The 13,352-nt window shown below is 37.9% G+C and overlaps 1 protein-coding gene across 2 annotated transcripts in view; it reads left to right on the plus strand.

The window, feature by feature from the left end:
- Aspm (assembly factor for spindle microtubules) overlaps nucleotides 1-10,053 on the plus strand; it is a 42,937-nt gene extending 32,884 nt beyond the window's left edge. For both annotated transcript variants that reach the window (XM_090341467.1, XM_090341468.1), the window contains 9 exons: nucleotides 1,233-1,399; nucleotides 2,778-2,871; nucleotides 3,411-3,548; nucleotides 4,492-4,662; nucleotides 5,081-5,273; nucleotides 5,717-5,871; nucleotides 7,200-7,376; nucleotides 8,283-8,452; nucleotides 9,816-10,053. In XM_090341467.1, coding sequence (XP_090197593.1) covers nucleotides 1,233-1,399; nucleotides 2,778-2,871; nucleotides 3,411-3,548; nucleotides 4,492-4,662; nucleotides 5,081-5,273; nucleotides 5,717-5,871; nucleotides 7,200-7,376; nucleotides 8,283-8,452; nucleotides 9,816-9,918 — 1,368 coding nt within the window. In that variant the 3' untranslated portion in view covers nucleotides 9,919-10,053. The remainder of the gene's footprint in view (nucleotides 1-1,232; nucleotides 1,400-2,777; nucleotides 2,872-3,410; nucleotides 3,549-4,491; nucleotides 4,663-5,080; nucleotides 5,274-5,716; nucleotides 5,872-7,199; nucleotides 7,377-8,282; nucleotides 8,453-9,815) is intronic.
- The last annotated feature ends 3,299 nt before the right edge of the window (nucleotides 10,054-13,352 follow it).

The raw sequence follows: 13,352 nt of genomic DNA on the forward strand, positions 1-13,352 counted from the left end.
AAGTGAACAAGAAAGGGCAATTTTAATGAGTATATGTTGCTGGAAACAGAAGGGCTGTCTTAAGTTATTTCTGGCCCGGAAAAGCTTCCTAGAGTGGATGCCATTTAAACTGAAATGTTAGGCTAAAGGATGTGTTGGAAATAGTCACGTAAAATATGTAGAAAGACTATTACAGATGGGGAGGTCATGTGGGTGGGGGGGCGGGAAGCAATAAATAGTGATTTAAACCTAGGCTTTAGAGGAAGTAAAATTGTGAATAGCTTTAGATTATAAAGATAAAACCTGGAGTGTTTAATCTCCTAAATTAAGACTAGTGGTGAAGAGTCTCATCAATGCAAAGCTTTAGACTTAAGTCCATAGAACATTAAAAAAAAAAAATCCAAGGATATTTATAGAAGCCGCCAACAAATGGAATTAAGAAGGAAAGAAGAAAATAAAAAGATTATGGTGTCTAGAAGCCAAGGACTGAGAGACAAATATTCACAACGAATAGGTGGACTATTTAGATGTACTAGTTTTTTTTTTTTCTGGTTGAAATTACAGAGAGACCAAAATAATCTGAGGGAGGGGAGGCGGTAATCAACTTTCTTATGGAATTAAGTCATAAAATTATATTTTACTTAAAGTTTTTTTTTTTGCATATAGCCATCTCAAATATTGCGATCACCTGAAATCTTTAGTAGTACTAATTGCGACTCCTCCCTCATCCATTAATATGGAGAACACCGATAGAAATCTTCATCACCTTTTCATGAGATCTTTGCAAATATTCATTAAGATAGCTCTCTATTTTCCTGTGTGACATTAACTTAATTTCTCTAGGTTCTTGATTTCCTAATCCCTAAGTTAGAGAAATAGTTTTTCATTCATAGTTTTTGGTGCTTATCTCAGTAAATTGTAGCTAATAGCCACAGGGCTACCAAAATTGGATTCTCAGATGGACCTCTTAGGAGTCTGCTGCAGGCTGAACACTTGAGGTGTGGGAACTATTTCATCCTTTTCTCCTGAGAGGTGGGCCAGGGGCTGAGCTCATTCCTTTTCAGTTTCTTTACATAGGCTGAGGTGATAGAGACTTAAATATACACAACTAGCCTGGTAAAGTATTGGTTAAAGTAGGTCTAGTAGGTTAGCAGCCAGCCACAGGGTATGTATGATAAATCACACAACAATAAGTGCTGTTCTCAGAGAGCTTGACAAATATTTTATCTTTGTCCTATTGATGTGTTTAATAGGCTGCATGGAGAAGATACGAAGCTAAGAAGTACTTATGTAAAGTGTATGCCGCCTGCAAGATTCAAGCCTGGTATAGGGGTTGGAGAGCGCGCCAAGAATATCTAGCCATATTAAATACTGTTAAATTTGTTCAGCGTTGCTTTCGTGCCAAGCAAGAGAGGACCCGGTAATGTATCACAGCTCATGTGCAGTAGCCAAGTTCTAATGCAGATAGCACTGGGTGGATTTTTCTTGTAAATATTTAGAATGCTTATGTTGTGTGGCTTTTTTCCCCCTTTATGTGTATGGAGGAGGTGGGGGTGTGTTTTCTTCAAGGAATTGAACATAGGAATGCAGCAGGAAAGGATGGAGAGCGGGAAGTGAATAAAATGATGTAGTGGTATCTGATTCCTTATTAGTGCTTTAAACCATTTTAAAAGTTAACTTCTGGGAAGTTTTCTTTTTATGCCTTTTTTTCCCCCCCAATTCTATATTCTCCATACCCTTCTGTATGGTGGTGGGGATCAGACCTAGCTTGGTGTGCATGCTGGACCTGTGTTCTTCACTGATATGTTGTCATCCCTTGAGTTTTGAGAACAGGGTCTGGCTGTGTGTAGGCCAGACTGGTGTTGAACTCATGATCTCTTAGTTTCTTTCCCTTGGGCAGGGATTACAGGTCTACACCCTCAATTCTGATGACCCTCACCATCCACCCTTGTCTACTCAGATTGCATTTTCCAGTCACTCTGTTACACTTGCAGAAAGTGTAACATGACTAAGTGTTCTTCTTTTCTTATTAATTCTATAGTGTAAGAATTTTTCTTCATATCCCAGAACTGAATGATTGCATCAGTGCTTGTTTTGAAGTCCATTTTCGGAGGTCTGTCACAGTTTGAGGAGCTCCCTGACAGGTCCATAGGTGTAAGCAGGGCTCAGTTAGACATAGTTCTTACTGTCTGTGTTAAGGACTGCTGTCTTGTTTCTCTGTACCAAAATGGTGACTTTTTCTCAGTGATGCTGTGTTATTTTCTAAGAAACATGACAATAAGAGGAGCTAATCTTCTGCATTTTTCCTGCAGATCCCAAGGACATATCAGAGTGCACTGTTTTCTGTCCCTGCTGGATTTGATGCTACTTGTCTCCCAACCTGTCTTAACAATCCTGTCTTCTCAGAGACTTGGCCTTTATTCTTAATTTCAGCTCTTTTATCTAGGCTTTTATTTGTACCCCACTCATTACTTTCTTTTGATCTTGTTTAGAATTATTTGTCGTACCCCATTTGTACCCAGTGAGTGTCATCAGCTCTTCCTCTTCTTTCTCCTCCTCTGTCTCTCTCTCCTCCTCTCTTTTCTCTCCCCTACCCTCTTCTCTCCCCTTTTCTTTCCCCTCTCCCGTCCCCTATATGTTGTACAATTCTGATTGCAAGAATTATACACTTCTACTTGCTTTTATAATGTCAATACACCATTCTTATATTTTCTTAGTATTTAAAGATGGGGTGAGCAGCAATGAATATTTATTGACTAGATTGAAGCATTTTGAAAGTTCTAACAACTACTTTTTAGGTTTTTGAAGATGAGAGCATCAGTGGTTATCATACAGAAAAAATGGAGAGAGACACTTTCTGGAAGAGTCCCTTGTGGACGAATCATGGAAAAGGTAAAGAAATCTCATTTATGCAGACCCGCTTCAGAAACAGAAAACAAATATTCTCAAAACCTGACTATGCATTGATCTCATATCTATAGTAAATTAAATATTATATTCAACTATAAAAATTCCATTGTTAGTGTTAGGGTAGATGGTGTGTGTGTGTGTGTGTGTGTGTGTGTGTGTGTGTGTGTGTGTGTGTGTGTGTGTGTGTGTGTGTGTGTGTTTTGTCTCTCCCATTGTAAGTCAAGCCAATAGCCTTACCTAATCATTAACTGGATAGGCTGCTTAATCTAAATGCAGTTTTTCTTTAGGATACTGCCTAAAATATAACTTTGCTTCTGTACCCTGACTTAGGAGTTAACACTATTAGAAATATTACATAATAAATGATTATTGGCATTTTGGATTAAAATAGCGATAATTAACAGTTAATTCATTTCTGTTTCAATAATTTGATGAGAGGGTTGTACAAAATAAACACTGATTTTTTTTTTAAGTTGTAGAACTTAGAACCTAATGTGGTACATTTTTATTCTCTTCTTTAGAAAATTCGAATTCGCCTTCTTGCCTTCACTGCAGTTGCATTTTTCCACCTGTCTGCCATCAGAATTCAAAGAGCATATAGACTTCACATGGCTGTGAGGACTGCTGAGAGGCATGTGGATTCGGTCATCTGTATTCAGGTTAGCTTCTCTTCTGCAGTAAAATTGTGGGATACAACATTTTTGTCGAAAAATTATGATATATAATTGACAACTTCTAAATATCTTCTTCTGTGGCCATATATTAATCTATCATTGCATAGTGGTCAGCATGATTTGAAGGGTAGAAATTGGCTGATATTTTCTGTCATTGAATTATTCTGGAATGTGATTGGGCTCATTCACTTGCCTGCTGTTAAAGTCTGAGGGCATCTGTTTCTCCACCCTTGCCAACAGTGACCTCAAAAGACATCCTGATTTTTTGCTATTTAAATGAATTAGAATGATTCTCATTTCTGTTTTGGATTTATTTGATTAAAAATGTTTCTCATGTACTCTGCCCATTTTTCTATCAGATGTCCTTTTTTAGTATGATTGATAAACATGGTATATTGTGGAGAAGAATCTTATTTTATACATGAGCATTTTTACATATGAAGTACTGGGTGAAAACTACAAATTGCAAAGCAGTGCTTTGATGGAAACTGTATATAAATTGTAAAATAAAGGCAGGACTGTACAGAGTTAAGTATACATCCAACACAGCCTGGGAGGGTTTGCACCAAAGGGGCAAATTGTAAACAGAGCAGATCAGAAGGTACTGTGACATTCTGTTCTTTTTCTTCCATGTTTGTGTGTGTGTGCATGCATTTGCACAATTTAAAAACTGGAAGTAAATATGAGAAAAAAATTTCCTATTTTTTTTTTTTTTTTTTTTTTGCCGGTCCTGGGCTTGAGCTCAGGGCCTGAGCACTGTCCTTGGACTTTCTCAAGGCTAGAGCTCTACCACTTGAGCCTCAGCACCACTTCCGACTTTTTTCTATGTATGTGGTACTGAGGAATCGAACCCGGGTCTTCATGCGTGCTAGGCAAGCACTTTAACCACTAGGCCAAACTCCCGGCCCCTTTCCTATGTTTTAAACAGAGATGGTTTCGGAAAAGAATGCAACAAAAAAGGTTGATTAAAATTGAGCATGAAGTTCAAGAGCGTCTAAAATGCCAAAACAGAGCTGCATCAGTAATACAGAAAGCAGTGCGCCAATTTCTCCTTTGCAGAAGACAGGAAAAATTGAATAGTAATATCATTAAGATTCAGGTAAGTGAGAATTCTGTAGTTTTACTTTGCAATTAAAATCATACGAAGCCAGGCGCTGTAGCTCACGCCTGTAATCCTAGTTACTCAGGAGGCTGAGATCTGAGGGTCACAGTTCAAAGCCAGCCCAGGCAGGAAAGTCCATGAGACTTTTACCTCCAATTAAACTGCCAGAAAACCGGAAGTGGTGCCTTGTGGCTCAAGTGGTAGAGCAGTAGCCTTGAGCTAAAGAGTTCAGGGATATTGCCCAGGCCCATAGTTCAAGCCCCACAACTGACAAAACAAACAAACAAAAACAAACCTTATTAATATTTTAATTGAAATGCCTCTGATGTATCATATGAATTTGAAGAAAAACTGTTTACATTGTATTAATAGATCTATGTTGAAAATTATGAGTCTCTTGGCTTTATTTTCAAAGGCATTATGGAGAGGTTACTCTTTGAGGAAGAAAAATGACTGTAAGAAAATTAAAGCTATACGACTAAATCTTCAAGCTGTGAACCGGGAAATTCGAGAAGAAAACAAACTCTACAAAAGAACTGTGCTTGCTCTTCATTATCTCTCCACATCTAAACACCTTTCTGTCATTCTTGAGGCTTTAAAGCACCTAGGTGAGTGTGTTATAGCAAAATTTTTTTTAAAATGAGGAACACTGAGTTCTGCAGGGAGGGAGGGAGGGAGAGAATGTGTTGGTCCTAGGGCTTACATTTGGCCTTGGCGCTGCTCCTGAGCTTTTTTGCTCAAGGCTAGTTCTCTACCACTTTGTGCTTTTGGGCAGTTAATTGGAAATGAGTCTCATGGTTTTTCTTGCCCAAGCTAACTTGGAATAGTTATCCTCAGGTTTCAGCCTCCTGAGTAGCTGGGATTACAGGTGTACATTAGCAGTGCCAGGCATAGATTTACCCATTTTTTTTCATTTTTTTTATTGTAATTAGTAAAAGGGGTTACATGATATTTGCCAGATAGAAGGTGCATTAATTCACATACATTGATACCCTTTCACATGTGATTTACCCATTTTTTATTGTGCTTTTTCTTTCTCTTTCCCTTTCAGAGGTAGTGACTAGATTGTCTCCACTTTGTTGTGAGAACATGGCAACGAGTGGAGCAGTGCCTAAAATATTTGTTTTAATCCGGAGTTGTAATCGTAGTGTTCCTTGTATGGAAGTCATCAGATATGCCATTCAAGTCTTACTTCATGTTGCTAAGGTAGGTTTCAATGTTAGCAATGAAATACTTATCAAGAAATGTCATCATTCATATATGCTCATGAGTCTTAGTGGTGAAAAAATGCTTAAAAAACGTTAGCCTAGGGGCTGGGAGTTTAGCCTAGTGGTTAAAGTGCTTGCCTAGCATGCACACAAAGACCCGGGTTTGATTCCTTGGTACCACATACATAGCAAAAAGCTGGAAATGGTGCTGAGGCTCAAGTGGTAGAGCTCTAGCCTTGAGAAAGTTCAAGGACAATGCTCAGGCCCTGAGCTCAAGCCCAGGACTGGCCAAAAAAATAAATAAATAAATAAAAATGTTAGCCTAGCTATATGTAGAAGCAGAAGTTTTTGTAGTTTATGTCTTCTTTTACATTACTAGTAGTGACCAACATTTATTATGCATACCTACGTGCAGATATCGTCACTCATTATTTAATTTAATCCTGTTAATATTCCTGTAAAGTAATTCCTAATCCATTTTATAGAGAAGGAATACTACTTCTTCTAGAAGCTGAACACAATCTAAAGCACTAGGATGGAAGATTTAGTTTCGTACACATCCTAAACCACAACTTAGACCACTTTACCTGATACTTTTATAGTAGGAGTCACTAAAAGCTCAGAACTAACACCAAATGACCTGGAATTAAATCCAGCTCTGCAGGCCATTTGTCAAGTCTCACTGTGCTTCTTCCCTTCCCTCAGCTGTCAAAAGAGTAGCAGTATCTGTCTCCATGCTGCTGTCTGGAGAGTAAATTAGTTACTAGACCTGAAGTGTTTCTGTAAATATGCTTGGTAAGGTTATTGATGTTTTGTCATTTTTGCCTTAGTATCATTGTTATAATACAAATCTCAATACAGGTCTAAAAGTAGATAAATGAGTCATTCAATATTATGTCGGAGACTCAAAATTACTTTTTTATTTTAAAGTAAGCTCATCTTTCTCTCAAGAAGCCAGCAGTAGAATAACTAATTAGGTCTTTTTTATTTGTTAAATTGCAGTTATTTCAGGGGGAAAAAAATACCCTTTTCCACAGAGATTATTTACTAAAATGGTCTCATATTTAAAACATTGCTTTGATTTATTTCATTTATGTATGCATGTTGGTATGTATTGATTGAGTAGAGGACTAGGGAAATGGTAGAAAAGACAAAGTGAAGAGGCATAAAAGAAAATGCTACAGTGGAAACGAACAGTCATTTCACAAAAGTTCTGTCCACTGACTGCAGAGACTCCAAAACATTGGCTCTGAACTTCGTTGCTGTGTGGGCAATGTAAAAGAATGTTTCTATCACAACTTCTAATTAGATTCTCTTCTTTTCAAGTATGAAAAAACAACTTCAGCTGTTTACGAAGTAGAAAATTGTGTGGACACGCTCCTGGAGCTCTTGCAGATGTACCGAGAGAAGCCTGGTGATAAAATAGCAGACAAGAGCGGCAGCATTTTCACAAAAACTTGCTGTTTGTTGGCTGTCTTGTTTAAAACAAGAAATCAAGCCTCTGTAAGTATTTATCTGTCTGCGACTTTAAACTTTTCCTATAGTAGTTATCACACCAAAATAGGGTTTGGTAATGAATTCAAAATTGCTGTTTGCATTGGTACAAAATGAATTCAGTGAATGAGAGAGAAGAGAGGATAAAAATACAGAAATATTAAAAAAAAACTGGAGTCCAGGGATATGGTGCGGTGTTGTTGAGTTTGCTTGCCTAGTACGCACAAGCCCCTGGATTTACATTTATTCACTTGTTAGCACTGAAAGAAAAAAAGAAAGACTGTGTATATGTGTGTGTATACACACATGCATATGTACATGTTGCTGTCTTCCTTTAGCAGTCATAAAAATTTCAAGATTATTCTCTGGCCTGCTTTTTGTTCCAGTTGTAACAATGAAAATAGAGTCACCACAGTCTGGGACTAGATTGTTGAGATTGTTGACTTTGTTTTGGTAACAGTGGAAACCACTGAAGACTTTGAACCTGAGGGTGGGATTGTCCATGTAAGCTCTAACATCATTCTGGCTACTGAATGAGGAGTGGACCTGGAGGACGTATGTAAGGAGGGGGGGTGCAGATGTGTGATGGCCTGATCAGGAGGCTGTGATTAGCTGGCTAGCCTGTGTCAGAAGTGTAGCCCGGGAAGCTTTGACGAGGTGAAGTTCATAAGACTGGCTTGCTTGATCAAGTGTCCCTTCTATGTTCAATGTGGAAGTTAACTTCTGGTTATTTGTCTTTCTTATGATTGTTCATACTGCAGTCAGTCTACCTGTTGAGTTTAGGGAGCTTTGCTCTTGATTGTTAAAAGCTCAAACACTTATTGCATATTAGTGATGATAATTGATTTTATTATTCTAGGAAAATACAGAAACGTTTCATTTTAGGTTTTAATAAATGTGCATTTTCTCTTTCAGGATGTAAGAATTAGATCCAAAGTTATTGACTGTATTTATAGTCTCTACAAACTCACAGCTCGGAAGCATAAGATAAATGTTGACAGAATAGTTCGTAAACAAAAGAAAAGTGCAACTGTCTGCATGCCCTTACTTCCAGAAACACCCTTGAGGACCAAGATAGTCTCTAGGTAAGCAGTTCAGTGTGTCACCATTGCTTTGTTTTTTGTTTTTTCTTTTAACAAGTCTCACTACTGCTGGGGTGGCTTTGCGTGTTCTACTTTCTGAGCCATAGTCCCAGCGCTTTTTACCCATGACTGTTTTCTCAGACAAGGTGTTTCCATGTTTATCCAAGCAGCTCTCCAACTGCGATCCTTCCACCTACTTGTAGCTGGGACTCTAGTCCTGTGCCACCACACCCAACTTCTTTTTGTTGAGATGGCATATTGCTAACTTTTTACCATGGCTGTTCTTGCACTGAGGTCTTCAGGAATAAGTGAGACTATAGAAATGAACTACCTTGCCTACACAAGCTAATATTCTTGACAGTGCAGAAACAACAGAGAACAAAGGTGGAAGTTTGGTAACTATAAAGGAGATAACAATACTACTGTAACATTGGGTATTTGGTAGCACTAAGGTGACTGTTGTAAATTTGGTATATCAGGGCAATGTATAATTTTTAGTGTTCTTCAGAAATAGTATATCTCTTATCCAAGGTATCAGTTTCTAATCCTCCTACAATCTTCCTGAATTTGGAAATTTCTCCTGGGGAAGTTCACTGTGAGACCTTCTGTTAGTTATTATAGGCTACTGTCACAGCTTTAAAAGGATTAAGTGTGTATCCTGGAGAGAAAAGGAGTGCCTGAGGCATTTTCATATGCTCAGTTTTAGACCTGCAAATGGCAGACAGCATTCCAGCTTAGGTTCCTGAGCAGTGTTTGTTTGTGCCAGAATGACGGAAGCATGTGTTTTTGTTCAATTTGGAGACCAAATAGAACTTTGCAGGTGACTGGTATGAGGGAAAAGTGGAGTTAGTGGCATCTGCAGAGGAAAGATATTGCGAACAAAGTTGGTAGGGGAAGGAAGTGAGAAGGACATTAGTCAGGGGGTCACTTGTTGAGGCTGAGTGAACTGGAGATCTCTGGAGTGCAGAATTAGGGCGATGCCTTTACCAATGCGGGTGACATGAGTGACTGAGAAGTAGCAGCTTGGAGAATAGATTTCTCACATTGAGATTTCAGTGGCTTTCTGAGATCAAGACCATGTCTGGTGTGTGGCCATGTGAGAAAGGATTGGATGAGGAAGAACAGAAGGAGGTTGACCTTACTGAGAATGGAGATAAGACTTTGAGCAAAGGCCAAGGAAAAGAAATTGTCAAGTGGTGGAAGTAACATAAGCTTTGAAGAAGACAATATCGTTAGGAGGGCCTTAGCACTAGAAAGGGTCAGTGCTGTGACGTTCTCACATCTTGGGGGGAGGGAGGGTGTTTTCAGAGGAGCCACATGGGTGAGGAGAAGACTTTACTAATGTGACTTTCATTTTTTAACACAGGCTGGAACCAGCTTGGGTTTTGAGAAGAGACAGTATGGATGAAGTAAGGAATTCCCTGCAAGCTATTCAAATGCTGATGGATACACTTGGCATTCCTTATTAGTAAATGTACATATTTTCAGTGTGGGCATCTAAAGAAACATTGTACTGATCATGAATATGTAAAGTATCTTCCTGCTTTTGCTGTATAGTTTTTTAAAATCTGACTTTGTATTAAAAATAAACACATGTATTTTAAGTAACCCAAACTGCTTATTAAATTCTTCCTTGCTTTTAGGCTTACATATAACAAGCTAGTATGTCACGAGATGACAGTACTGTTATTCATATCTATTGTCTTACAGTATTATATTAGTATGAATGTAATCTTATTCCAAAAGGAACCAGAAACAGATTGTTGCTGTTTTTTTTAATCATCTTTAAGTAGTTGTTCAAAGGAGTCACTATTTAACAAAGAAGTTTATTAGCACAATATATCTTGATCAAAGTCATCCCTTTCAACATTCTCACCCATCTCTCCCCTCTACCTGACCCTTCCCTCGCTTTTCTTAACTCTGTAGGATATTTACATTCGCCCTTCCTCTCCTCTTTATATCAGTTTCACCCACCCCTTTTGAGATCATGCTTCCTGGTATTTTGTTTAGTGGAACTTTGGTTTTGCCTTTAGAAGGAATTACACTATTTGAGTTTTCTCTTGAACCTCCTATAGTATTTGTATATACTTGCATGCCACCCAGTGTATTTACTTGTAGGTTTGTAAGCTAAATCTGGCTTCCACATATACAGGAAGGCATGCATCCTTGTCTCTCTGGGCCTTACTTCACTTAGCATAATTTTTGCAGGTCTTCCAGTTTCTCTACAAATAGTATCATATCATTCTAATGGATAGTGAAATTCCATTGTGTGAGTACATATACCATATGTTCTTGGTCCATTTGTCCACTGAAGGGCATGTGGGCCGAGTCCATACCTGGGCTGTGGTGAATAGCCAAGGTCGTGCTGGTGGCTTTACTGTACATCCTGGATTGTAACTTTTGGGAAATACCCAGGAATAGAATTGCTGGATCATAAGATAATGTTTAATTTTTTGAGGAACCACAATACTGCTTTCCAGATTGGTTGGACAAGCTTACATTCTCACCAACAATGTATCCTTGTTTTATTCATAAGTTGAGGCATTTTTAAAAATAACAAATGTTAGAAACTACAGATTCTGCCTGCACACTTTACATATGAAGAGACTATAAAATAATCCCGCAAATGGGATTTGTATACCATATGTATCCTTCACTGACTGAAGTCAGTGGGCTTCCCAGCCCAAGTTCTCACCCAGTCCTGCCACTAGATATGACAAACATTCTTCATTTAGCTGGTTGGGCTGCAACTTGACATCGGATGAATATATCTTGCTTTTTAATAAGAACTTTTCTTATTATCCAGTTCTGAGAGTAAATCTTTTTTGCACAGTTTTAGGTCACTGTTTGAAAGTATTTGTATTATTCTGGGGCCACAGAAACTAATTGTGGGGCCTGTTTGCAATTCCAAAGTCTGTTTATGTATGGACACCATAAAAATTTTAACAGTTTGAAACAAATCAGTATTAGCTAAAAAGACTATTTACTTAAATAATTTGTTGGAGGCAGCTTAAGGATTAAGTCTAAATAGTCTGATTTTTTTTTTTACTTACAGTTTGGTTTGGATAAATAATATATATGTTAAATTTTGTATTGGAGAATCTGACAGGCTATAAAATATATACTGTATATATACATTGTATACATATTATATATAATATATTATATATTGGTATATAATAGCAGTGCGAAGTAGTTTTCAAATACTGTATTTTCATTGTGACTTTTCCCATTGCTTTGTTTTTCTTCATTTAACAGAATTTTAGTTTAAATAATTTTTGTAATGATACAGTTAAGAATTAATTGACCATTATAAGCATGTTATTGGCACTAGATCAGCCTGATGAGAAACACTAAAGGGAATGGTTGACATTGAAACAAAAAGATGTTAAACAACAAAGGCAAATGAAAATATAAATGTCACTACTGAAGGTAATTGTAAGAAATTATTATGAAGAATGGTTGTAGTATCATGATGGCATGTAAATGAATACTAGTAACTGCCAATGGCAAAACCAATGACAAATCTTTGTTTATGACAGCACAACAGTACAAAGCAAACGGACACTGCTGACAGAATGTGTGTGGGATGTGGAGAAGTTCACACATTGCTCTTTGCCCCCAGTTCCTGGCAGGATACACAAACCCAAGGAATGTCCTGACCTCTCAAAAATCAAAAAGATCATAGAACGATATGATGAGCAATGCTGTGGACTAACAGTTTGGACAAAATAAAAATGGGTACATAAACCAAAGATTAGGCCTTAGAAGCATTTTGCTTCTCAGATCTGTCTGTCCGAAGCACAGCCCCACTCGGTTGGGGTTGAGGTGTGGAGCCTTCAAGAGGTGGAGACTGAGAAGTGTGAGATGGCTCCTCCCTCAGAGTGAGTCCTGGTCTTGCTTCTTATTTAACCATAGGTTTAAAACAAAAACAAAGCTCACTTCAGTATTATACACAACAATCCACATAGAGAAACCATCTAATGACCATGGAGAATCGATAAAAGAGCAATAAATACTTGCAATGGCTTATTTATGACACCACGAATGATTGCCCTGGATTATGTTGATTGAAATGGGCAGACATGGGAAATAAATACTCCATCTGCTCACACTGGTATTTAAAATAGAAGCAGCAAAGTGAAGGTTGCCACTGCCTCGGGAAATGGTAGGGTGGCCTATGGGAAAAGAGAGGTATTGTACAAAAGATGCAAACTTTCAATTACGTGAAACACAAAAATCCTGGAGATTTATTTGGTGTAAGACTAAACTTTTTTTCATATATTTTTATTGTAACTAATAGAAGGGTTACATAATATTCATCAGAAGGTACATTACTTCACAAATATTGATACCCATTCTCATGTCCTGTTTCCCATTTCCCTCCCCCCTCCCCTCTCCCAATTTGATTTCCCCCCTTCCCTCTCCTATTTCAAACAACCAATTAAGCATATATAAAATATATCAGATAATAAGGTGAAATATTGTAACAATATGAGGTAACCAAGGGACAGTAAAAGAGATGAGAGATGACATAGTACATCAAGGACAGCAATCACTCATATGGCTTTTGTTTCTATATCCTGGAGGTCCTTATATTTAGCGTCATACTATATGACCTCATGTATCTAGATTTGGTTCTATTGTGAATCTCTGCTAGGAGAGCCCAAGGTTTCTACTGATTATGACAAATGAGGGAAATCATTGAGCCTATCTTCCTTTGAGTCTGGCTTACTTAATATGATTTTTTCTAAGTCTTTCCATTTCCTAATAAATGGGGTGATGTCATTCTGACAGCCGCATAGAATTCCATTGTGTACAAATACTACATCTTGTTGATGCATTCATCAACTGAGGGACATCTGGGTTGGTTCCATATCTTTGCTATGGTGAATAGTGCTGC

This window comes from Megascapheus bottae, chromosome 10 (assembly GCF_031878675.1).
Source record: "Megascapheus bottae isolate mThoBot1 chromosome 10, mThoBot2.hap1, whole genome shotgun sequence".
Taxonomy (NCBI): Eukaryota; Metazoa; Chordata; class Mammalia; order Rodentia; family Geomyidae; genus Megascapheus; species Megascapheus bottae.